We start from the raw sequence: 27,894 nt of genomic DNA on the forward strand, positions 1-27,894 counted from the left end.
CACAAAAGCCTTCCTTTAGTCTGGTCTACAAAGTATTGTTTAAGGTTCTAATATTCCCAGAGGCACTTTATAGGTTATCTAGTGGTTGTTCATCATCTGGTACTAAAGAGAGATATTAAGTGATACCTTCCCATCCACACAGAAAGGGCTCGATCTCTCAGCTTTGGTTTCCCACTTAGGAGATAACACCTCTTTCCTAGGCAACCAATGACTAGAATGACCAGTCTTCAAGAGAGGCCACTGCTCACTAGATCAGAGCCACTTGTCGTCTAATAACCACTATTAATATCAAATTACTGGCCCAATAACAGCCACGATATCCATTCAGCAAAAATTTATACTCAGTATTGTGAGGGACTTTAGTTCACACATCTCTATAGAAGATGACTTGAGCTGTATTTCTAGATCAAGCTTATTTATTCTTTCATTTATCTATTCACTCACTATTTTTTGAGCACTTCACAATGTAGGCATTGTGCTAGGGGGCAAACAAGACAGACATGGCCTGTATCCTCATGCAACTTGTGTTAACAAAGTCAAGGGGTGCCTGGCTGGTTCAGTTGGAAGAACATGAGACTCTTGATCTCGGGGTTGTGAGTCTGAGCCCCATGTTGGGTGTAGAGACTGCTTAAAAATAAAGTCTTTTAAAAAGTTGTAAGTTGATTAATGTTATAAAGGTTTCAGGGTATTATGGGAGTCTGTAAGAATGTATAACTTAATCAGGTTGGTCCTGGAAGGCTTCTGGAAGAAGTGACATTTAAGTGAAACTTTGGAAGGATGAAAATCAGCTGGATATTGTGCCAGAGTGAATGGAGGAGTGGGGAGGAAATACTAAGCAGAAGGCACAGCATATTTAAGGAATGTGAGCAGCTTAGATAACAGGGGGAAAGACTGGCTTCAGAACCTGCCAACATGGTCAGGAATCAAATCATGCTAGGCCATGTTATAGATTTTTCACCTCTATTCTTAGAGCAACAAGAAGACATGGGAAGTTAGAGTTCCATTATAGCCTGTGATTATATTTAAATTTGGGTGAGAGTAAGTAATAATAATTATTATAATATAAACATAGCCAAAAGTACACTTGCTATGGGCCAGGCACTGTTATAAGTGCTTTTCCGTATATTAACCAATATGCATCTCACACAAACCCTATGAATCAGGTACTATATTGATGCCCGAGTTATAAGTGAGGGAAGTGAGGTATACATATAGGTTATAGAAGTTGTCCAAGATCACACAGCTAACAAGTGGCAGGGCTCGTGAGGAGACCCATTAGGAGGCTGTTGCAGAATTATCAGCAGAAGATGCTCAGGGCTTTGGACAGGAGTAATGACAGGAGGAAGTCATTAGGGTAATGGGGTTAAGATGTATATGAGCTGTAAAATTTACAGGATTTACACCAAAAGTACTATATTTCTAATTGCTTGGTATACTGAAAAAATTATCTCATTATGGAAAGAACATTTAACATGAGATCTACCCTCTTAATTTTTTAAGTGTACAATACAGTATTGTTAAGTATTGCCTGGTACACTTTTAAACTTGACTATCTTGCTATTACCTCAATTTTCTACCAATACTATTTCTCACCAGTTTTTCCCATTCCTGTTAAAGGTATTATTTGTAGTTGTGCAGATTAAAAGCATCAAAGTAATTTTTTTCAATTTCTCTATCCCTTTTTCCTAGCAAGTGAACAGTCACAATGCCCATGCCAGTTACCTTTTGCAAAGTCTTCACAATTCATCCATCTTTCCCATCCCCGGTGTTCTCCCTGTAGAAATTTAAATGCAAGTCTGTTTGCACAGAAGGTTATTGGCAGGCTGTCCTGACTGAGTCACACAACTTTACCTTGGTTATGGATCTAACCCTCAGCTAAATCAAAGCTGTAACTGAATTTTGGGAGAATGCAGAGAATGGGCTGTGTATTGCTGTAAGAGCCACTTTAACTGAGAGATGGGAATAATTTAAGAAGTGATAGAAGAGGGAAGGAGAAAGCTTAATGGGACAAAGAGAAAGGGGAGAGAGAGAAGGAGAGAGAGAGAGAGAGAGAGAATCACAGCTAACAGGACATGAAAAAATGTGGTTTCTTGGAAGCCAGATTCCTGCGATGGTCATGCTCTAGCTCACAGGATTTCCTACTCATGAGAGAGCCTTCTACTTTTCTCTGGCTGAAAAGTTAATACCCCAGGTTTTACACCAAAGTTACTGAAATGAAAATATTTACAGTGTAAACACAAAAAGCATTGGACAGACTTTTCAGATACATACTCTTTAGTTCTTATATTTATTTTTGTGTTTTATTATATCTGTGTATAGAGTCTGTATGTCAGTCACTTTACTTCTACTATCTCAATTTTGAGAACAATTCTATGAGGTAGGTATAACATCCTTGCTTTACAAGTGAAAAAACTGAGGGTCAAAGAGTTTCAGCAATTGGCCCGAGGTTACAGTCAGAAAATGACAGAGCCAGAATTCAGATGCAGCTGTCTGACCCCAAAGCCCATGTTTTAGTTACTCCAACCCACTGTCTGTAATAGCATAGAGGCATAGGATATTTAAACAAATATCTTTAGAAATTTTAACATTTTAAGCTTAGAGTTGAAAGCACTGATGTTTTCAATGAATTACCTTTGATAGTCTTGTTAAGGCTAAGGAATTTGAAAATATCCCCCAAAGTATCTCCCACTCTATAGTTCTGTGACATTATTTCAGTTGTTTTGACTTCAAGTAAAAAAGAAGATGATCAATAAAATTCTCTTTACACATGTAAGAACCACAGTTAATGAAGCGATTACAGTATTACTCATGTGAACCCAAAGGATTTGAAAACAATCTTTTTCTTCCATTGTAAGAATAAAGTCATAATGGGTTTGGGAAATTATGCATTTATTTAATAGATGCTTAGACACAAGGATATGTTTTGTAAAAGTAAATTCCATAAAAAATCTTAATTATATCATCAGAATCATTTCTATAATAATTCTTTAACACCACAAATAGCTTCAATATATGTTCAGTCATTTCTTGTACAATGCAATGTGAGACTATTAGCTTCTATTTACTTGGTTAACAGCTAATCTAGTCATAAATATGAAATAAATCACTTTAAATAAGTAAGGTGCAAAATATATTGAAAGAATAAAATATTCTTAAAACAAATACAGGTTGTTTACAACTTGCTTCTCTGATACAAATATTAATATTAAGAAGCATTCTTATACTATATACAGTAAATATGATTATTTTATTTTATCTTATTTTTTATTTTTTAAAATTTACATCCAAATTAGTTACCATACAGTGCAACAATGATTTCAGGAGTAGATTCCTTAGTGCCCCTTACCCATTTAGCCCATCCCCCCCCCCACAACCCCTCCAGTAACCCTCAGTTTGTTCTCCATATTTATGAGTCTCTTCTGTTTTGTCCCCCTCCCTGTTTTTATATTATTTTTGTTTCCCTTCCCTTATGTTCATCTGTTTTGTCTCTTAAAGTCTTCATATGAGTGAAGTCATGTGATTTGTGTCTTTCTCTGACTGACTAATTTCACTTAGCATAATACCCTCCAGTTCCATCCATGTAGTTGCAAATGACAAGATTTCATTCTTTTTGATTGCTGAGTAATACTCCATTGTATATATATACCACATCTTCTTTATCCATTCATCCACTGATGGACATTTGGGCTCTTTCCATACTTTGGCTATTGTTGATAATGCTGCTATAAACATGGGGGTGCATGTGTCCCTTCAAAACAGCACACCTGTATCCCATGGGTAAATGCCTAGTAGTGCAATTGCTGGGTTGTAGGGTAGTTCTATTTTTAGTTTTTGAGGAACCTCCATACTCTTTTTCAGATTGGCTGTACCAGCTTGCATTCCCATATGATTATTTTAATTCCATTTTTATGGATAACTGAAAATAACTATTAAAATTGGTGCAAGTTATGAAGGGGAGTGGGAGATGCAGGCTTCCAGTTATGGAATGAATCAGTCAGGGGAATAAAAGGTACAGCACAGGGAATATAGTCAATGATATTGTAATAGTGTTGTATTGTGACAGATGGTAGCCACACTTGTGGTGAGCACAGCATAATGTATAGAGTTGTTGAATCACTATGTTGTGCACCTGAAGCTAATGTAACTTTGTAACTATACTTCCATAAAAAAAAATTGGTGCAAATTGATTCATCAACACAAGGATAGTAAATAGTTATTCTGGTGTATTTATATTCCTACTTTTTTAATGCTATACATAAACACCATAGAGAAAATGTATTTCATACATATAAAACATAATTCCTGTAGCTGCCACATTTTTATATTGATAGTAATTGATTTCCTCCCAACCTAGTTCTCTATTTAAAATTTTTGTTTAAATCCAGAAACTGAGCCAAAATTCTGTGCCAGTTCTTCATTAGCTAGTTTATGTAGATCAGCTTTCTATCAGAAAGCTTGTCTTGCTTTGTTCCTATCAGGTGATAGTTGCATACATAATTAAAAAGTCCCAAGGTTCTTTTTGTTCTGCACCTTCCCTTTGACTTAAAATAAAATTTTATATATATATATATATATATATATATATATATATATATATATATAATGTGTATTCATTTTTGAGAGAGAGAGAGAGAGAGAGAGAGAGAGAGAAGACAGCACAAGCAGGGGAGGGACAGAGAGAAAGGGAGACACAGAATCCGAAGCAGGCTTCAGGTTCTGATCTGTCAGCACAGAGCCTTGACATGGGGCTTGAACCCACGAACTGCGAGATCATGACCTGAGCTGAAGTAGGAGGCTTAACCAAGTGAACCACCCAGGTGCCCCATAAAATAAAATTATATTTTGAAGTCATAAGATGTAGAGGTGAGGAGCAAGGATTCTGGATCCTGAGGATCCAGAAGGATTCTTCCTGAGCCTGAATCCCAGAATTGCCACCTACTGACCGTGGGAATGTGCAAGAGCCCTGTCTCACATTCCTTATTGGGATGACAGTAGCAATACATGTCTCAGAGGATTGCTGTGAAGATAAACACATAACACACATTGTGCTTAGAATACAGAAAACACTATTTAAATAGCCACTATTATTGTACAACCTAAGTGTTACTCAATGGTTATGTTATTGAAGTATAATACATTTGCAGAAAAGCACTCATAAGTGTTCAGGTTACTGAAATTTCATAAGCTGAACGATCCTGTGTAACCAACACATAAGTCATGAAACAGAAACCAGTACCTGAAGAGTCCTTTTCATGCCCACTTCTGGTAACTACCCCTCCCCAACGGGAACAAATAACCTGACTTTGGATTAGTATCCTTAATGACTATCTGTTAAAGCCTTGATATTGGAGCAGTTGGTAGGTATTTATTGTAATAGCATTTCACTTTTTATTTAATATCTAAGACAAACTTTTTTTGCTGATGAATCTTTTAATATGTATAAGAATAAATATATATGACATATGTATAACATAATAACAAACTATAATATCTTAATATATTTTGTTTCCTAGGTTGAAAAAGCTCCTTGAACAAGAAAAGGCTTACCAGGCCCGAAAAGAAAAGGAAAATGCTAAGCGACTCAATAAACTAAGAGATGAGCTTGTAAAACTCAAGTCCTTTGCACTCATGCTGGTGGATGAAAGGCAAATGCATATTGAACAACTTGGCCTGCAAAGCCAGAAAGTACAGGATCTTACTCAGAAACTGAGGGAAGAAGAAGAAAAGCTCAAAGCCATTACTTCCAAATCCAAAGAAGACAGGCAGAAACTGCTCAAGTTGGAAGTGGATTTTGAACACAAGGCTTCGAGGTTTTCTCAAGAGCATGAAGAGATGAATGCTAAATTGGCTAATCAAGAGTCTCACAACAGGCAACTTAGACTCAAGCTGGTTGGCTTGACTCAGAGAATTGAGGAACTGGAAGAGACCAACAAAAACCTTCAAAAGGCAGAGGAAGAACTTCAGGAATTAAGAGATAAAATTGCCAAAGGGGAATGTGGCAACTCCAGCCTTATGGCTGAAGTGGAAAATCTCCGGAAGCGCGTGTTAGAAATGGAGGGTAAAGATGAGGAGATCACTAAAACTGAATCCCAGTGCAGGGAATTGCGGAAGAAGCTGCAAGAGGAAGAACACCACAGTCGGGAACTCAAACTTGAAGTCGAGAAGTTACAGAAGAGAATGTCTGAACTGGAGAAATTGGAGGAAGCATTTACCAAGAGTAAATCTGAGTGTACCCAGCTACATCTAAACCTGGAGAAAGAAAAGAACTTAACCAAAGACCTGCTAAATGAGCTGGAGGTGGTCAAGAGTCGAGTTAAAGAACTGGAATGTTCTGAAAGTCGATTGGAAAAGGCTGAATTAAGTCTAAAAGATGACCTTACAAAGTTGAAGTCATTTACTGTGATGCTGGTTGATGAAAGGAAAAATATGATGGAAAAAATAAAGCAAGAAGAGAGAAAAGTGGATGGACTCAATAAAAATTTTAAGGTGGAACAAGGAAAGGTTATGGATGTAACTGAAAAACTAATTGAAGAAAGTAAGAAGCTTTTAAAACTGAAATCTGAAATGGAGGAAAAGGTGTACAATTTGACAAAAGAAAGAGATGAGTTAATAGGTAAACTGAAAAGCGAAGAAGAAAAATCCTCTGAATTGAGCTGCAGTGTTGACTTATTAAAGAAGAGACTTGATGGAATAGAGGAAGTGGAAAGGGAAATAACAAGAGGAAGGTCTCGAAAAGGATCTGAGCTCACCTGCCCAGAAGATAACAAGATTAAGGAACTAACACTTGAAATTGAGAGACTGAAGAAACGCCTCCAACAATTGGAGGTGGTTGAGGGGGATCTGATGAAGACGGAGGATGAGTATGATCAGTTAGAGCAGAAATTTAGAACTGAGCAGGACAAGGCTAATTTCCTCTCTCAACAACTGGAGGAGATAAAGCACCAAATTGCCAAAAATAAAGCAATCGAGAAAGGTGAGGCTGTGAGTCAGGAAGCAGAGCTGAGACACAGATTTCGGTTAGAAGAAGCTAAAAGTCGAGACTTAAAAGCCGAAGTACAAGCTCTTAAAGAGAAGATCCATGAATTAATGAACAAAGAAGATCAACTTTCTCAACTTCAAGTGGATTATTCTGTCCTTCAACAAAGATTTATGGAAGAAGAAAATAAGAACAAAAACATGGGGCAGGAGGTCCTCAATCTGACCAAAGAGTTGGAGCTTTCAAAGCGTTATAGCCGAGCTCTTCGACCCAGTATGAATGGGAGAAGAATGGTGGATATTCCTGTGACGTCAACTGGAGTGCAGACTGACGCGGTGAGCAGTGAAGCAGCAGAGGAGGAAACACCAGCAGTATTTATACGGAAATCCTTTCAAGAAGAAAATCACATCATGAGCAATCTTCGACAGGTAGGATTGAAAAAACCTATGGAACGATCCTCTGTTCTAGATAGGTATCCTCCAGCAGCAAATGAGCTCACTATGAGAAAGTCTTGGATTCCATGGATGAGAAAAAGGGAAAATGGGCCCCCAATCACTCAGGAAAAAGGGCCTCGAACAAATCCCAGTCCAGGGCACCCAGGAGAACTGGTCCTTTCACCAAAGCAAGGCCAGCCTCTGCATATTCGAGTGACACCAGACCATGAGAATAGTACTGCAACTTTGGAAATAACAAGCCCAACATCTGAAGAATTTTTTTCTAGTACCACTGTCATTCCTACCTTAGGGAATCAGAAACCAAGGATAACCATTATTCCATCACCAAATGTCATGTCTCAAAAACCAAAAAGTGGAGATGCTACTCTTGGCACAGAACGAGCCATGTCCCCGGTCACGATTACTACATTTTCTAGAGAGAAGACCCCAGAAAGTGGAAGAGGTATGTTTGCAGACAGGCCCACATCCCCCATTCAGATAATGACAGTGTCTACATCAGCAGCACCAGCTGAGATTGGAGTCTCTCCTGAATCCCAGGAAATGCCCATGGGAAGGACTGTCCTCAAAGTCACCCCAGAAAAACAGACTGTTCCAACTCCACTACGGAAATATAACTCCAATGCCAATATCATAACCACGGAAGACAATAAAATTCACATTCATTTAGGTTCTCAGTTTAAACGATCCCCTGGGACTTCAGCTGAAGGAGCAAGTCCAGTTATTACTGTCCGACCTGTCAACGTGACAGCTGAAAAGGAGGTTTCCACAGGCACCGTCCTTCGCTCCCCTAGGAACCATCTCTCATCGAGACCTGGTGCGAGCAAAGTGACGAGCACTATCACCATAACACCGGTCACAACCTCATCTACTCGAGGAACCCAGTCAGTGGTGAGTAGAAGAGGCTCCAGAGTGGAGGCTGAGGGAGGGAGAAGTGACTTGTGAGAATCACCCAGTGCCCAAAGTACAACAAAAGCACATGCCTCTACCTGAGCCCACTAGCAGATGTTTCCTAGAGGACCAGCTACACCAAGACATGAAAATAAAAAGTGGCCTAATGTTTTAATAAATTGAACTCATTTTGAGAGAAAATTTCTTTTTTTTTATGTAAAGTATGAAGACCCCCCAAATTCTTGCAACTATGGCCTCTTTATAATGTCAGCATACAATAATTATCAGGTTTAAAGTTTAGTTTTTTGTATAAAATACTTTTAAAAATGGAGACTGAGAGAAATGGTCAATATGCAGGAAGAATTAAAACTGCCTCCTGGGTTATATTTCTATAACCTAAAATATTCAATATGTGGTTATGTATGGCCATAGTCACATTTTTTTCCAAAAATAAGATTAAAATTTCTTAATATTAACTTTTTTAAAAGTAAAAAAATGGGTTTATATGTCTAAGCACTATATTTTATTAATAGTATCTTTCAGAGAGCAGATGCTTGATAAACATTTATTTAATAACTAGAAGGCTAAATGAGTGATTATGAAAAAGCATGTCTCAGATATAAAAACCAGAGCTTAAAAATAAATTCTGTTTTTAGAAATACTTCCAGTGATTGTCTTCATTTACTTGGGACAAATTAGTAAATTAAATTATAGAAGAACATGTACTGTTTAGATTTTAATTTAAACCAATAAACTAGAAATTATTATTCCTAGATTCTGAACAAATTCTGTCCCATGTATTAGAAACTCTTAGGAAAGACAGGAAGCTTATTATTTAAGTATAGAAACCGTGGCTTATTGTCCCATATCCTCAATTAAATTTACTTTAATTTTCTGTGTACCAACACAGATTCAAGACAGACTTCAAAGTGTGAATTACTAATTGCTTTGTTGGTAAAGCTTTTCATTACTGGCTCTATAGGAGCCAAATAGCATTCAGAATTGCTCACACTTCTTGAATGGTTCAATATAATACTGCTTTTTAAGCAACACAGAGCATAGTTTGCTTGTGCATGGTCACTTCTCTCTAATAATTTTTATAAAAAGATAGTGGAGGTTTAAGTTGTAGCTCAGAGCAGATTTTCTGCTGAAACATCTTAGTACCATTTTAAGGGTCAGATCAAAATAGCTTTACTTTCTTTAGCAACATTGTTGGCTACTGATTAAACCCATATACAAACAAGATTTCAAAACAACTGTTTAGGATTTATAGACCTAAAGGATGGCCCACTTAATTCAGATATGTCAGATTCCATAAAATCAAGGATAACAAAAAGTTTGGGACGCCTGTCTTAGAAATAGAATAGTGAGACTAGTTCATTTGTGCATGTATTTATTCAACATTTATAGGGTGTTTAGCTACACTCTGGGCACTGGGTTTTGTGCCCAACTGCAAAGAGGACCTTTAGAAGTTCCTAGCTTAGTGGGAAAGGCAGGATTGGAACCTACCTAGTGGTTCTATGATAGAGGTATGTACAAAGGAACCCAGAGAAGACTTCCTGGAAGAGGAAGTTTTCACAGATAAGGAGAAATTTTTTAAGAAGGAAAAGGGAAAGAGTATGCAGAGAGAACAGCCTGTGCAAAAGTGTGGCTCTGTGAAGAAGCCTGACATGTTCCAGGAAAGGTGACCATTCTCATTGTACTGCAGCAGTTGGGTGTAGGGACATAATGCAAGAACAGAAAATACAGAGGCAAACTGGAGTCAGATACTGAAGAGAGGTATGTGGCTTATTATGAAATTGACATTTGATCTCATAGAGTAGACAAAGGGAGCCATTGAAAGGGTATTGATGATTTAAAAAAAATACATTACTTATGTTTTAGAAACATATGTCTATAAAACAATTTAAAGATAAATTGGAAGGGACAAAGACTGAGGACAGGGATACTGTTGCAATCTTCCAGGCTAGAGACGGTGTAGGCTTGAACTGTGGTAGTGAAAATGAGGACAGAGATATCTTAAAGATAGGATCGAAGATTTTGTGACAAACTGAGTATAGAGGGTGGCTCTGAAGTTTCTGGTGTGGCTCTATGGGTAGATAGGATGAAAAACATAGGAAGGCTACTCTTTGGGGACAAGATAAGTCATGTTTGGGGCATTTATATTTGAGATGCCTGCAAGACAGTGGAAATGTCTGGCAAGTGGGAAATATAGATGTGTATTCCAGAAGATCATTGAAGGGACTGGAGCTCATCAACACATGGGGTGACAAATGAGGTGATTCTCAGGGTAAATGTGAAAAATTAAAAGAGAGCTGAGAATGGAGCATGGTGACACCCACGTTTAGAAGAAAGGCAAGCTATGACAAGGAGCCAACCAGAGATTGAATAGGAGTCATCAGACAAGAGGTGAATGTGTGAGACTCCAGGAAAAAGGTATCACGGGCAAGAGAGTTTTAAAAGAACTTCAAAAAGAAGGGTATGGCCAGCAGTAACCGTAAAAAATGAAAAGAGGGGCACCTGGGTGGCTCTGTCTGTTGAGCGTCTGACTCTCGGTTTTGGCTCAGGTCATGATCACAGGGTCATGGGACTGAGCTCCACGTTGGGCTCCGTGCTGAGCGTGGAGCCTGCTTGAGATTCTCTCTCTTTCCCTCTGCCCCCTCCCCTGCTCACATACTCTCTCTCTCTCTCTCTCTCAAATAAAAAAATAAGGGGCACCCGGGGGCTCAGTTGGTTGAGCGTCTGACTGTAGCCCAGGTCATGATCTCACAGTTTGTGAGTTCGAGCCCCGCGTCGGGCTCTGTGCTGACAGCTCGGAGCCTGGAGCCTGCTTCAGATTTTGTGTCTCCCTCTCTCTCTGCCCCATCCCCACTCATGCTCTGTCTCTGTCTGTCTTAAAAATAAATAAAACATTAAAAAAATAAATAAAAAATAAAAAATAAAAAAACTTTAAAGAAAATGAGAATCCAACATCATTAAGAGGTGGAGGGAGAGCTGCTTCATCCACTCCAAGAAAGTGCAGATAATTTGGGGGACAGTGGGAGTAAAGTTGCCTGAGTTTATGCCAGATGGCTGTATTTTCTCTGTGAAATAGGAGTTAAGGTCACTTCTGGAAGGGTAGATAGAGAAAGTGGGTCAGAGGCTTGAGAAGAGAAGGAAGTTTGGCGTAGGTGTTTCAGGACATGGAAAAGGGAGGCAATCAGAGTGGATTAGATCCCGACTCCAAGTTTCTAACCATTTTATCTGGGGAGGTGTCATCTGTGGGCATTCCTGTCTTGCTAATGCTCAGGTTGACGGCAAATCCAGGCAGAAACTCACCAGTATCTCCCTGTGTCTCTATATTTTCTCTCTTACAGTCAGGACAAGACGGGTCATCCCAGCGACCTACACCCACCCGCATTCCTATGTCAAAAGGTATGAAAGCAGGAAAGCCAGTAGTGGCAGCCCCAGGAGCAGGAAATCTGACCAAATTCGAGCCTCGAGCTGAGACTCAGTCTATGAAAATAGAGCTGAAGAAATCGGCAGCCGGCAGCGCTACCTCTCTTGGAGGGGGGAAGGGCTGAGGGCAGTGGCTGAGGGGGTATGTTGTGCAGATGCTACTGCTGCCGTGAAAACGGACCTTCGTCTGTTTGTGCCAACTCTCTACATGTACTAACAAGTTTTAAATATCTTGTTTATAAAATAATCGACTAATAGCCATGTGTGTTTCCTATTTTGTAAATTTGTTTTGATGCTAGAGAAAAGAACTAACCAGCAGAGCTACAGTTTGCTGTGTGCTTTGTTGAGGATGCTGGGCCTGAGGCAGGGCCTGACTTCTAGTCCCATTTTTGCTCTAGAAAGTGGACCCACCAGTTAATCCATCTGAACCTCAGTCTCTTTGTCAGTAAGATATGTGAGCTGGATCTCATCATCTCCAAAGACAGATCCCATATTTCCTAATTGTAAATCAGATTTAATAGGCCTATCTCCACAATAATTGATTTTTCAGAAATTCTATTATGAAATAGGAAATAGTTTAACAATTGTCATTTGCCTCTATCAGATCCCGAGTTTGCTTCATGTGCTGGAAAAAACATCTCCTAGCTCTCACAGGGCCTGGACCTCTAAAGTTTTGCAAAACTAAAGCCTCTGGGATGATTTCAGGAAATAATTTGAATATGAAATAAAATGAAAATGAAATATGGAATCCTAAAAACAGAGTTTTACTTATTTGTGTGTGTCTGTGTGTACTAAAGAGGTTTTGGCCATCTCCAAAACATTCCCAGAATTTTAGAGATGATAATTTTAGAAGCACTAATGTCAAACTCATGCTCTATTCAAGTGTGCAATTGATTTAAATTGTGGAGCAGTTTGAATAGAGCTGCCAAATGGCCCTTCTATCCATTACAACCTCAACAGAGGTTGTAATGGATAGAAAATAGAAGAAAGTAATTGTGATACACTAATGCCAAGAGAAAAAATGACATCATGCACAGCTTAATTGAATTCAAATATTTTCCTCAGTTGAATGTGGACTTTACTTGCAAATACAGAACCAGTTCATGATTGTGGTGTGTGTGTGTGTGTGTGTGTGTGTGTGTGTGTGTGTGTGTGGTGATGAAATGAATTATTATTCCTGTCAGTTTTACTTATATTTGTATTATTTTCATTAATTTCAAGCATGTTTTAATAAGCATGAAACTGTGTGAATGCAAAATGCCAGGTGTCTTTGTGAGAGGATTAACCATGTTATTAAAGTGGACATTGTGCTTCCTGGTCAAATAACCACAAATGAGCTCAAGGCTAATAACCCGCAGCTTAGCATCTGAGGTCTCATGTAGGCAGCACCTTTGTCAAAATTTTTAAGCCAATTGAGTGAACTTTATAAAAATACAACAACTATAAAGTTACAGGTTGTTATTTTTCCACTTCTGAATTGTGAGGGTTCCAAAATTATTTGTATAGTCCCTGCTGTTGATATTTGGGGAAAGATAGATTTTTTAAAAAAAGATATTTGATTAGCTTTTATCATTAAATCATCATACTTCATGATAAAGAGGCTGTTCTTTGAGTTCTTTCCATACCAATTTCCTATCTCTTGCAGAACTTGGACTTGAATTGTATATGATGGTGGTAGATGCCTCACAGAATTCATACATTTTTTTTAATGTTTATTTATTTTGAGAGAGAGAGAGCACAAGCAGGAGAGGAGCAGAGAGAAAGAGAGGGAGAGAGAGAGAGAGAGAATCTGCACTGTCAGCACAGAGCCCAACATGGGGCTTGATCCCACAACCCTGGATCATGACCAGAGCCAAAATCAAGAGTCGGATGCGTAACTGACTAAGCCACCCAGGTGCCCCCATATTTTTTTTAATCAGGTATCTTATTGCCTGTAGCTTATCAGTTCTCAGCATATGTATTAAAAGATGTTGAGTAACCATGCTAACATGCCATAATAATGGGATTTCAAGGTAGCAGGAGAGAGACTGAGAAAAATGATTTTATAAAATGTGATTTTGAGGGGCACCTGGGTGGCTCAGTTGGTTAAAGGTCTGACTCTTGATATTTGCTCAGGTTATGATCTCATGGTTCCTGAGACCCAGCCCCTGGTGGCCTCCACACTGACAGCACAGTGTGGAGCTTGCTTGGGATGATTCTCTCTCTACTTCTCTCTCTCTGCCCCTCTCCTGCTTGCACACTCAAGCCTTCTTTCTCTCTCAAAGTAAATAAATAAACTTTAAAAAATGTGACTTTTGGGGGGCGCCTGGGTGGCTCAGTCGGTTAAGCGTCCGACTTCGGCTCAGGTCATGAACTCGCGGTTTGTGAGTTCGAGTCCCGCGTCGGGCTCTGTGCTGATAGTTCAGAGCCTAAAGCCTGCCTCAGATTCTTTGTCTCCCTCTTTCTCTGCCCCTCCCCCACTCATGCTCTGTCTCTCTCTGTCTCAGAAATAAACAAACATTAACAAAAATTTTTTAATGTAATTTTTAACAAGTTTAAACAAGATATCTTTCCATTTCCAATACTGACTTGTATTTTCTTAAAAGGAAATTTTTCCCTTTTATAAAGTGCACAACCACCCCTTTGAGGAAAGAAAAAAAGGATATTCACTCTTTTGAAATGCTTCTTTGGCATTTAGGGTATTTAGTGTTACTGTGAACAAATGGTGTCAAAAATGAAAACTGAGACATTATATTACTTCTGACTCTACCTGTCATTCTCCAATGACTTTTATTATAATCTATTGTCACCGATGCTGTTTTTTGCTTTTACCCACTCATACCATGCTTATTTCATTCCTGCCTGGAAGTCCATACCTGCCATCTGCAGGGAGAGTGCCCTGAAAGGCTTAGCAGTGCATGTACAGGATGTTTATACATCTGGATGCTGGAATAGAGTCATCTACAAAGTACAACTGCTAGGAAAATTTGGCCGAACAGCACATTCACTTTTAAGAAATGGTAAAGAGCAGCCATGGCAGTGTTTCTTCGTAATTTTATTTTATTTATTTATTTTTTTAATGTTTACTTATTTTTGAGAGAGAGAGAGGAGGGGCAGAGAGAGAGAGGGAGAGACAGGGAGACACAGAATCCGAAGCAGGCTCCAGGAGCCTGACGTGGGGCTTGAACTCACAAACCATGAGACCATGACCTGAGCCGAAGTCAGACGCTTAACCAACTGAGTCACCCAGGCGCCCCTATTTTAGAACCAATTCTACATTTATTGGATAGCTTTGTTTTTGTTTTGTTTTGTTTTTTTATTTTATTTTTTTTTTAACGTTTTATTTCTTTTTGAGACAGAAAGAGACAGAGCATGAATGGGGGAGGGCCAGAGAGAGAGGGAGACACAGAATCGGAAGCAGGCTCCAGGCTCTGAGCCATCAGCCCAGAGCCCGACGCGGGGCTCGAACATACGGACCGCGAGATCGTGACCTGAGCTGAAGTCGGACACTTAACCGACTGAACCACCCAGGCGCCCCAGGATAGCTTTGTTTTAAGCCACATATTAGAAATGAAATCACTGAGAATAGGAAGTAGAGGATTAAATGCACTCCAATTCCAGCTTCCATTTGTGAGGATAATGCTTTTACAGTGCAACTTGATGGGCTTTTATAAGAATGAATGGGATTAAAAGGTTAGAGTCTTTTCCCTGTCCTGGAACACAGTATTGTTCCAGGGCCTCACCAAGGCTGCTGTGTACAGCTGCCGTGCAGGTCCCACCCTAGGGATGGGGGGAGTGTGATGGCTCCCCCTGGGGTTGTGCAGGGCACAATCTGCACAGCTACACAGGAAGCGCTGGTCTTCCCCTCCAGAGAATAGTTTTTATGGGTTGACTATTTCAGCACGCTATGATGGTGGCCATTTAGCATGCATGGTATAAGAAATGTTCCTGGGGCGCCTGCGTGGTTCAATCTTTTGGGCATCAGGCTTCGGCTCAGGTCATGATCTTGCAGTTCGTGGGTCCGAGCCCTGTGTCGGGCTCTATGCTGACAGCGCAGAACCTGGAACCTGCTTCAGATTCTGTGTCTCCCTCTCTCTGACCCTCCCCTGCTTGTGCTCTGTCTCTCTCTCTCTCTCTCAAAAATAAACATTAAAAAAAATTTTTTTTAAAGACATGTTCCTGTATGGGACATGGCCCTAAGGGTATTTATCATTTCTTGAAAATGACCTTTCTGTCTAGGTCACTTGCTTAAACAGACTCATTCAGTTTCTGCTGGTAATTTTGTTACATTTTCAGTGAGGGCAAGTTAACGGATAGCAACCAGACTCCAGAGGTTTTAGCGTATTCATTAACAGCAGGTCTTACTAGATCTCTTACTTGAATGTCTTCAAGAAAGAAGTGAAAGAATGGCTTTGATGTGTCATGTGGGAAGAGTATAGTTGCAGGGAAATGAAAACATATCCAAGAATATAAGATGTACAAAGATTTGAATTTCTCATTTCCTCATAGGTTTAGAACACTGAGGAAAGCATGAGACTTCCCTGATCAGAAAAACCCAGGGATGTTAGATAAGAAGACTGCGCTTATGTGGGAGGTTGAAGGGCAGAGAGAAGGATGGACACAGAGGGGGCTTCCCAGTAAACAGGAGCACACAATTCCAAATTTTCCCCAACCCAGATGGAATTCAGGGTTTCCCCTCCACAACCTCCTCTAGGGTTTCATTGTTGGTTATGTCCTCATCTTCTGCTGTTTCAGTTTCTCCTTTTTACCTGCTACTTCCGCACAGGATATAAATATGCTCTGGACTCTTCCATTGGAGCACAATTCTTCCTTCAGCCATGCAGTCCTCTATAGCTGCTGCCCTGTCTCCTTTCTGCCCAGTTAAGCCACAGACCAAACACTCAACCATTTCTGCCTCCACCTCCACATTTCCATTTATTCCTTAACTCTTTTTTTTAAATTAATTAATTTATTTTGAGAAACAGGGAGAGAGAGAGAGAGAGAGAGGAGAGAGAGAGAGAGCAGCGGAGGGGCAGAGAGAGAGGGAGAGAGAGAATCCCAAGCAGGCTTTGCACTGTCAGCGCAGAGCCTGATGTGGGGCTTGAACTCATGAACTGTGAGATCATGACCTGGGCTGAAATCAAGCATTGGACACTTAACTGACAGAGCCACCAGGTGCTCCAACTCCTTTAAAATTTTTTCAAAAAGTTTATTTATTTATTTTGAGAGAGAGAGAGAGAGAGAGAGAGAGAATGAGCTGGGGAGGAGCAGAAAGAGAGGGGGACAAGAGATCAAAGCAGGCTCTGTGCTGACTGTGGAGAGCCCAACACGGGGCTTGAACTCACTAACTGTAAGATCACGACCTGAGCTGAAGTCTGATGCTTAACTGACTGAGCCACCCAGATGTCCCTCTTTTAAAAATGTTATTAGTATAATTCATATACAGGGGCACCTGGGTTACTCAGTTGGTTAAGCATCTGACTCTTGATTTTGGCTCAAGTCATGATCTCACAGTGTATGGGTTCCAGCTCTGTGCTAACAGAGAGGAGCCTGCTTGGGATTCTGCCTCTCCTTCTCTCTCTGCACCTCCTCCACTCACTTGAGTGCATACTCTCTCTCTCTCTCTCAAAAACAAATAAACATTCAAAAAAAGGTAATTCATATACAAGGTTAAACTATCAGCCAGCACTAAAAGAAAATTAAAACCATTCTTCCTTATCTCACTCCCCTTTTCCCTCAGTTTTACTCCCTGGAAAACATCATTTCTAACTCTTAGCTGTTTTTCTGGTGTTTATCTACATATTTCTAAATAATATACTTGTATTCTTTGTCAATGTAGACATTATTTTCTGTCTTCCCATTATTGCTTTGATGGTTGAGGATGCTCTCATATGTCACCTCTGTCCTTTTTCCCCATCCTCCCAGTATGATTACAACATGAATTTTTTGATAAATTATCAGTCAGCATTTATATGTTTATGTATATATATGTTTACAGTGTAAATTTAAACACTGTTCCCTGTTGGGGCAACTGACTGGCAGAACTCATGACTCTTGATCTCAGGGTTGTGAGTTCGAGCCCCATGTTGGGTGTAGAGATTGCCTAAAAATTAAATCTTTAAATAAATAAATAAATAAATAAATAAATAAATAAATATTGTTCCCTGGTGAGGCATATAGTATACTATGCTTGTGTTTCCTTTCTCTTGCCACTTTTCACCCATCAATAGGATAATTATTTTAATTTTTCATCTACTTTGTTTTCTATGTATCTATCTTTTTTTAAAATGCTCCTATAGGCCTGCCAAACACCTATCAATGATTTTTCCAAACACTTAAACACATAAGTTTCTTAATTTTGCCTCGGGGCTTTCCTAGTTCAGCCCGTTAGTTTCCTAGTTTAGCTCTCTGCTTCCCTACTTAGCCTTGGATTGGTCATGCTCTAGGCCAGGTTATGCTATTGTCCTATTGTTCTTTTGCCTAAGTTGAATCCTGTTTCCTGCCTTTTTTCTTAGCATTTTGCTTACACGTCTATCTGCATATCTATCTATTGAAGTACGGTTGATCCTTGAAAAATATAGGAGTTAATGGCATTGACCTCTAGTGCAGTGTAACTTTTGACTCCCCAGAAACTTAATTACTAATAACCTACAGTTGGCTGGAAGCCTTACCAATTGCATAACCAGTCAATTAATACATATTTCATATGTTACATGTATTATATATCGTATCCTTACAATAAGAGACAAGAAAATATTAAGAAAATCATAAGGAAGATTAAATACATTTATAGTATTGTACTGTATTTATGAACAAAAATACACATAGAAGTGGACCTGCACAGTTTAAACTTGTATTGATCAAGGGTCAACTGTACATCTTCCAGTAGTTTTTGAAGAAAAAAAATCCCTCGGTAACCTTCTTGGGGCAGGCTACATGTATTCTGGGAATAGATCAGGGAAGGTGAGATGAAGAATCTCACAGTAAAGTGTGCAAACATTTTTATTCCCTTGCATTTAGTCTATGCTTCTCTTCATATGCATAGGTCTAGAACTTCCTAGGTTAGTTTTTTGTTCTTTGTTTTTTGTTTTTTGGTTTTTTTCCTAGAAAAATAAACCTTGGGTTCTGGTCAGGTGACTAAGACATCTAATCTCTTTTGGTTTTCCTTTGATCTCTCTGACCACTCCACCTCAGTCTCTTTTTCTGGCTCCTTATTTTATGCATACAATCTAAATGTCATTGTTTTCCTTATCTCTCCCAATTTCCTACAATACATGTTCATTCTGGTTATTTTATGCACTCCCATGGCTTCAGTTAATCACCCATATGTTGAGGGCTACCAATCCTCTATCTCCAACATTGTACTATATATCTCCAAGTTAATTTGTTTGGAAACAATTCTTGGGGTACCTGGGTGGCTCATTCGGTTGAGTGTCCATCTTCGGTCCAGGTCATGATCTCATGGTTCATTAATTCAAGCCCCCCATCAGACTTGCTGCTCTCAGTGAGGAACCTGCTATGGATCCTCTGTCCCCCTCTTTTTCTGCTCCTCCCCTGCTTGAGCTCTCTCTCTCTCTCTCTCAAAAATAACTAAACCTTAAAAAAAAAATAAAAAGCAATTCTCAACACCTCCTCCATCCTTCTTCCAAGTCTTCTTCTCCTTACTATTCTGCATTTCAGAAGGGATATCCTGATCCACTCAGTCACCCACACAAGAAACCTGGTAGCCGTTCTAGCCTTCTTCTCCCACAACCATCAAGAAGACTCATTCAGCAAGTCTCTCACAGTCTGATCCCCTATCACTTCTATCAGCTGGACTCACATCCCCATTTCCCCTGCTACTGCCTAAGTTGAGGTTTTAATTACTTCTCATCTGGATTCCTCCAATGTGCCCCTAACTGGTCTCAAAATCTCTAGCTTCAAAACTCTCAGATTCATTTTTCATTTTGTTTTCCAAAGTTCAAGTTGATCATATCACTCCTCTATTTGAAAACCCTCCAAAGGCTCCTCATTACCTAAAGAACACAATGCCAACAACTCCATATGGCCCTTGAGGCTCTTTGCGACCCGGCTCTAACCCTCCCTGATCTTTGAGCATCCCTCCCCTTCCCTTTCCCTTGCCTGGACTCCTGTTCCCCAGCTGGACAGAATGGCTTGTATACCAGGCCAGTCCACCTTTCCTTGACTTGTTCAATTTGTCCCTTCTCCCTACTTTTCCTTCTGGTGGTTGTGGCCATCTCTGTCTAAAATTTCTTTTAAAAACATTGCCTCTACTAGAAAGACAAGCCATTATTTCAGAATCGAACCTGGGTTTTAAAGCCTGTCCACTTCGTAAAAAACTTGGCACTTTACTGTAGAGAAAGAAAACCAGAAGTTGAAGGATGGCTGGAAGTTGCAGAAGAAAGAGGTGTTCTCGCTTCCTGCCTTTGTCTGCAACGCAAACCTGTGAGAATGTGGAGGGTCCTGACAAATCATGCGTGAGAACATGGACATAAAGAGATGGTGAAATTAGAGGAAATTCAGGTACTGCCATTCTGGGTAGTGTGAGTTATGTCTATTTCCCTTCAAAGTCATGATAGGCCCATAATGGGTGCAGAACAGCCAGGGATCCTGGACTGGGGAGTTGTCATCTCTGAAGCCATCACACTACATGTGGAGAACTTAGGAGCACTGAGAGCTTTCTAACATAGACAGATACTTGAATGAATTACAAATTGCTCTTTCCTCACCCTCTCGAACTCTCCCAGAGGCACATGAAAGACACTTCTGGGAAGAGAAATTTTCAGGTGATTTGTCACACTCTTCAGGTTCACGAAGGACCTTCTAAAATAGGCCAGGAGAGGCTCTTGTTTTAAAGGACCAAACATTACCAATAGGCAGGATTTAGATTTAGGATAGATATTAAGGTGAACACCCAGAGAAAGTGGATTGCTGAACAATGGACTAGATACCTGATATAGACCTGAAAACCTGGAGATCAGAGTAAGGTTGTGTGACCTTTGGCAAATTGCCTTACTTTAGCTTGTGGTTTAACATTTAGCTATAACCATTTATGATTCTGGCATTCCTCCTTATAGTCAAAGGATAGGCTTCACTATTTAGCAAGAAACTTAAAACATTCTACCATAGCACTTTTCCTAAGAACTAATAAAAAATTTCTTATCTGGTAAATGTAGTTTTGGCCTTTCTACTTGTGCTAATGTTATATATGTATGATAGAATTGCAAAATCAAGTGCTGGTAATAGTGGAACCAGACTTTAGAGGTCAAGAAGATAATTATCTCTATGATTAAAGATGGAAACAAAATCAAAACCAAGAACAAAACAAAAAAACTCCAAGGTTTAGAGGCATCCAACCATCTTATTAGTGATGGTGCCAGGTTTTCCGTGCATTATTCATTATTTCATATGAGAAACAACCTCAGGTGAGCGAAGTATGTTTTCATATATAGACTAAAACATCCACACTCACTAGGCCAAAATAATATTGCCAAAGGATTTTGAGATATTGAGATAGCTATGTAGAAGCTATACGTGTCAAAGTTTCCATAACAGTACTTTGATAAATATTGTTGTTTTTATCTAAAAAGCACAGGCCATTCCCAACTTTCACATATAATATTATTTTCTATGCTATTCTGTGACCAGCCATAGACTGAGATCAACCTAGGCATTTAGCATTTGTGTCCAAAAAGGTAGAACATAAGCAATCTTAACTCAAATGCTTAACTATTTTCCACCATTGAACTTTGACTTATAGTTAATGTTATATGTGAGATAATTAGTTCCAATTTACTTGTATCTAGAAATAGTAAACTATGTGAGAGATAAGGATTAAGTTGCCTAAAAAAGAAGTTACCAGTCATAACTGATATTGGTAACTCTGCAACCTGGAGAGGTAAGGGGATGGTTTGGGCTGATGATGGAGTGGGAAATGTTTTGGAAGAAGCAAATAAACTATTAGATGGTTGAGAAACCCCAAGGGAGTGTATTTCATCTGGTTCAAAAGTTTCCTCAAGCAAATGACAGAACTGATTAGCGGAAGTATTTTTAATTAGCTGAGCTGAATCCAAAAGAAAAGAAGGAATACAAGTCCAAGTCAACAGAGGAAGTTTATTGGACTTCCTATTTAAAACAGATGTTTTCTCAGAACTCTGATTAATTTCTGAATGTGATAATAACAGGAATGAATACTGAAATAGTTTATTAAAATGAGAACCTTAAAAGAAAACAATATCTAGGCACTTTAGAAAACAATATCTAAAAGGTCTAGGACATTTTTTAGGTGAATAAATCACTCTGCAGACAGCATGTTAAAGCTGGTGTTGGGTCCTAGTGGAGAGGAAGAACAGCACAGCCCTAAGCCTGTGCATTGCCCTTTAGGCAGAGCCCACAGGGAGTAGGGAGCCATGAAACAAGGGAAACAGGTCATAAGCCAGCCAAACTGAAGCAAAATCCAAGAGGAAATGTTTTCTGTAGTAATTTGGTGTGCAGTTTCCTGTGGATAAAGCAGCCCTCCTTTGCAGAAAGAAAGTCCGGCTATAAATTGAACTTCTATCTTAGTCTTTAGTGTGTGAACTTAGAGGCTATCTATCAAAGCAATCTTGTCTCATTTACTAGAATAGACTTTTAAAATTCAGAGCTCAAGTGTCCCCTTGCAGAGAGTTTGGCAGAGTATAAACATATGTACTGCTTGGGAGGAAGACATTGACTTTCCAGGGAATACAGCTTTCCTACTCCACAGCCAAGGAGCTCTCCTGGGAAGAATCAAACTTGCAATTTTTTGCCATGTTGCCACACTCTAGCACTCAAGAGAGAGTCTTCCCCAAACTTCTCCCCAAATCCCATCTTGCATATACAACTTTGGATCTCAAGTCATTTGGCTGGCCAGTAGTTTGGAATTACCACCCAAGGAGCATGAAGAGTAAGATCAAGTGTAATTAGGAATTGATAATATGTTGAACTTCCTTTCCATGGACATCATCTAATAGCTGGTGTGTTCATGTTATTAATTCATGTTATTGTGAAACATCTTTTCACAGTAATATCATAATTACAAATAATGTATTAATGTGTTACCTGAGAACACATCAAGATAACACTTGAAAGAAACATACAGAGGAAAGTGTCTGTAAGGGCTTTTGGTAAACTGTTAATGTCAAAAATACATAAAAATCCAATGTCCCCATATGTGTATGCTGATTAAGATTTACAGTTTTCTCCTTCTTCCAATTAGGAAAAAGGAAATGTTATTAACTGTTGGCACATCAGAAGGCCCTAAATTTAAGTACTTTGCTATTTTGAGTTTGCGATAGAAGTAGAAATTAACTATGGCCTTTGGTCTCAACCTGTCTATTATATTCTCTACAAATTACTAATGTCAGAAAAATGTTGTCTGTAAAAAGAGAAGCCTTATTGAAGAATTATACCTGATTTTACTCAGGTTACTTCAGAGGCCCCAAATGACCTGTATTTGGGTCTAATTCTGAGATGAAATGAAGACAAGCAGGAAATGGAATAAGATTTGCTCACTGACTTTGTAACTTCAGTAAAATTTATATCATTATTTTATTGTACTGAACCATAAAAAAAGCCAAGGAAAGACTTGAAACTCTGCCCTTTAAAAAAAAAAAAAAAAAACATAAATAATGGCATCATCCCTAAAGCATTTTTTTTTTTTTTTTTGCTGACAACCAAGGACTCTGTATGCACCAGATAGTTTTGCTGTGTAATGAGTCACCTCAAAATCTACTGGCTTAAAGCAACATTTCTTTTTAAAGTTTGTTTATTTATTTTGAGAGAGAGAGAGAGAGAACATGGGAGAGGCAGACAGAGAGAGAGAGAGAGAGAGAAGTAACATGTTTTTATCTTTCACAATTTGCTGTAGTGGCAGGGTGATTATTTTCTGAGTCAGTTTACAGACTTGGGGAAAACAGATAATAAGCAGATGTAGATTTAATAAATATGTTTAGTACATTTCAATTCATAGAGCTTCTATTATATAGATATTTTTTCACTATCGCTAGAAACAAGATGAACTATGTTTTCATGTGTATAAAACAAAATAACTTGGGCTTGATTGTATTCCTTTAAATAAAGCTTATGTATATAAAAATAAAATATCCTCTTTTATTATTAAAGTAGAATAAAATAAACTGTTACTTAGCATTGTCAAGTATTTTTAAGATAGTCGGTTTAGAAAGCAGACTGATTAATAGCGTTAGTATATATATCATGCGGGATTGTTAGTTTGCTAATTTAAATGTAATAATAAAATGTAATGGTCCAACCAAGACATTGTTTCTTCTATGTATGGACCCTTTTGCCATATGTATTTTCACCAATTACTGAAAATTCCGAATTCTGAAAATTCTAATTCTGCAAAGCTATTATTATGATGAGGATTGCAAAATGTTAAGATTAAGGCAACTCTAGGAATTTTGAGGTTTGCACACTCAAGGTGAGAGAAGGTATTCTAGTAACACAAAATGTTTACACTGCAAAGGACTTTAGTGACGATCTCTAATACCCTCATTTTGTGGTGAGGAAACAAAGACATGCCCGTTCTAAATCACATCTAGGATAATAACAATTCTGGATTTCACTCTTTTAAATTTAAGTTCTCCATGCTTTCCTAAGGGAGGAAAATGGGCCAGATACTTTAATTCTTTTAGGGAGACTTGAGATCTGTCTTTTCACTCTTTGAAAACTTCTACAGAAATTTTAAAAAGGAAAAAGTGTTGAGTGAGAAATAGAATTTGAACCTTAAATCCTGATTTTTGACTGTATAGTATTTTAACTAGTGCTTTTAGTTTTTGGATGAAGATTTCAATATATTTTTAGGCATTGAAAAAATTTAGAGATAGAGCAATTTTCCAGTGAGAAAAATGAGATGATTTTTAAGGGTTTCTCATTGTGAAAAATCATATGTGGGTCTTAAAAGCATTACAAAGCCTTCATTGCTAAATATTATTAAATATATAAAACTTTTATCGATTTCGTTCTACTTTGCTTTCCCATCTGTTTTATCCCAAATTCAAATCGAAAGGTTGAGGGAAGGAATGGGAATATCTCCATCTAGTGGTCAGCATGAAGTCAAGTTAATAAAATCAAATTAAACTTTTTGACAAAGGATCCTCCACTGTATATAATTAGCACAAATCTATATGTCTATGATATAATGTGCTTTAATTAATGTTTACTTAGATTTTAACTACTTAAGTAAAAATAAAATGTAAATATTAATTATTTGATATTAAAGTGAAAATAATAGATGAAAATGTCCTTGTCATTGACTAACCCTGACATTAGTTTCTACCCTTACCACACTGCCATATGCTGACAGGGAGGTATTACATATTTCAGGTGAAGGAACCATTTGAAGCTTAGTTATTTCTTTGCTCTGTTCTTTATAATCTCAGCAAATGGCAGGACTCTCTCTCATTTTGATCACTTATATAGTTCCATGCTTAGCAGAGCGATGGACACATAGTAGTGCCTAATAAGCAATCGTTGGGGGCACCTGGGTGGCTCAGTTGGTTGAGCGTCTGACTTCGGCTCACACATCCATAACATGGCTGGTACTATCTCAAGCTATTTTTTTTTTACCCTTATAAGAATGAATCTAGATTTAAAAGCATATACATAACTTTGCAAAAAGAACTAGTCCAAGACAAATGTGAGTTGTCTGTGTTTAGTGACTTCTTAGGAGTAGATAATGACTATTTCCTTATTAAAACTCAAATCCACACACATAAAAAAAGAAGTAAAAAATATGTGAATATTGCTCAGATTAGAAAGAGTATGGGGGTGCCTGGGTGGCTCAGTTCGTGGAGAGTCCAACTTTAGCTCATGATCTTGCAGTTCATGAGTTCGAGTCCCGTGTAGGGTTCTGTCCTTACAGCTCAGAGTCTGGAGACTGCTTCAGATTCTGTGTTTCCCTCTCTCTCTCTGCCCCTCCCCCACTCACACTCTGTCTCTCTTCCGCTCAAAAATAAGTAAACATTACAAAAAAAAAAAAAAAAGAAGAAAACGTATGGCTAGAGGAGTATAGTTATTTCTGGAAAATAGTCTAGCTTCCCAGCATGGGGCTTATATGCAGTAATTAATATCTTTGTGTTCAGTTCTTTCCTGGGGGTAAAATCAACCTAATATTATTAGAATATTAGACATAGTTTCTAAAAGGCTTTGAGAATTTTGGAGGTAAAGCACATATGTCAATATAAAGAAATTACCCAAGACTAGTAAAGAACTGCAGGAGAAGCTATTGGGCTCATGTATCTGTTTTTGTTTGTTTTGTTGTTTAACATCTAGTCTTTAAGTGAGATAATGTAGTATTGATCCCACATAAACTACTGAGTTTTCAGTTTAATTGAAAATACTGTCTTTCTTCTCTTTATAGAAAGCATCGTCATTCACCAGTTACGAATGAACTCCAGATGAAATGGTAAACCAAGCACATACTGGGTGTGTGTACTTCCTCTGAATCCCTGTTGAATGAATAGTATTTCTACAGCCCTTCATCATCACTAAGGTCCTCTGTGCTACTGATCACTACTGGGAATAATTTTCTACTTCCAGTGATTTTTTTTTTTTTGAAGATATAATGTAAAAGCTGAAAATGGCATTGCTGATAATATGAAAATAGGTAACAAAAGCAATTCACTCTTTGTGTCAAAATAAATTTCTCTGCCTTTTGTAAAGCTTTCAGGTCCATGGGCACATGCTATGTAAATTATTTTTATAATATACTCTGTAATGTGATTTTTTTCCTAAAGTGTTTCCTTTTTCGTAGTCTATGGCACATATACCTGTAGAATACACTGTCAGTTATTCAAAGTATTGGTACTGGTGCATTCAAAATGGAAACCTATAAGTATTTTCCTTTATCAATTTGTTACTTTTCTGAAGGAAAAGAAAGTACAACACTCTATATATTTCCTGGGGTAAATTCAAAACATAAAATAGAAGCAGGAGATTCTAGAAGAGATTTTATTATTGCTGTACAATACTGTGTCTGATCATGGCTCCACAGTAATAACGCTGATTTAAGAGTTTAATTTTAAATACCTAGAGCCAGTTTTAAAAGTTGCTCTTTCTAGTGTTCTGTGCCAAAACCCCTGGATGAATTGAATTTCATACGGAACAAATTAATAAAAGGAGATATGTAAGTTTAACCAGTAAGCGTTATGGGAATTGCTTTGACTGACAGTTCAATTATATTTCTGTTTTCATTATTTGCTTATATATACAAGACTTATATTAAGGACTGTGATATCAAGATATTTCTCACAGTCTGCCCAAATGAAAGCCCGAAAAATAAAAAATGACCTAGGTAATATCTGCATCTTTTAAAAAAATGGTAAGAGAAATCTCATGATAGATAACATTTTTTTTTCTCAATAGGTAGGATTTAGATATTTTTTCATAACTGCATATAGGTTGCAGAATATATCCTTTAAAGATAAAAGCACAATGTGCTTCACTCAAATCTCAGTGTCAGAGCTGCTGTCGAATTTAGGTTTATGGAAAAATGTGCATCTCAATAGGTAGGATTTAGATATTTTTTCATAACTGCATATAGGTTGCAGAATATATCCTTTAAAGATAAAAGCACAATGTGCTTCACTCAAATCTCAGTGTCAGAGCTGCTGTCGAATTTAGGTTTATGGAAAAATGTGCATCTAAAGTCTACTTGAAACCCGAATAACACAGGTTTTTAAAAAAAGACTTTGCTAACGTGGATATGTTTTCAATAAGGTGTTTAAAAAGATAACTTTAAAGGTAAATGAAGAATTGACATACTAGTTTCTGAATGTAGAAATCATATACCATGTAACTCTACTGAGATTAAAGAAAGAATGCTTCCCAGTGTCACATTAATACCTAAAAACCATGCAAACAACACTGTTGGCTCATTTCTCTGGTTGACAGGTTGTATCCAGGTTATAAGCCCATAGAGGTGAGTCCACAATGAGTCCCTGGAATAGAAAAATTAATTTGACTTCTTCCCCCTAGGTACCTTTGGAAGGTTTTAAGGTATACTTTGTGGAATTAGCAATCATATTTGTAGATATTATAAATTAAATTATATTTTATGTAAAATTAGTTTGATTTTTGTAAGTAAAAGAAATGCTATGGTAGGCTTGTCCTAGCTTG

At 38.1% G+C, this 27,894-nt stretch overlaps 1 protein-coding gene across 4 annotated transcripts in view; it reads left to right on the forward strand.

The window, feature by feature from the left end:
- FILIP1 (filamin A interacting protein 1) overlaps positions 1-27,284 on the forward strand; it is a 183,788-nt gene extending 156,504 nt beyond the window's left edge. The window contains exons 5-7 of one of the 4 annotated variants that reach the window (XM_015078204.3): positions 5,514-8,319; positions 11,676-11,899; positions 26,138-27,284. In XM_015078204.3, coding sequence (XP_014933690.1) covers positions 5,514-8,319; positions 11,676-11,882 — 3,013 coding nt within the window. In that variant the 3' untranslated portion in view covers positions 11,883-11,899; positions 26,138-27,284. The other 3 variants (XM_015078205.3, XM_053222559.1, XM_053222558.1) reach the window with 3 other exon arrangements.
- Positions 27,285-27,894: the final 610 nt, after the last annotated feature.

The sequence above is a fragment of the Acinonyx jubatus genome, chromosome B2 (assembly GCF_027475565.1).
Source record: "Acinonyx jubatus isolate Ajub_Pintada_27869175 chromosome B2, VMU_Ajub_asm_v1.0, whole genome shotgun sequence".
NCBI lineage: Eukaryota > Metazoa > Chordata > Mammalia > Carnivora > Felidae > Acinonyx > Acinonyx jubatus.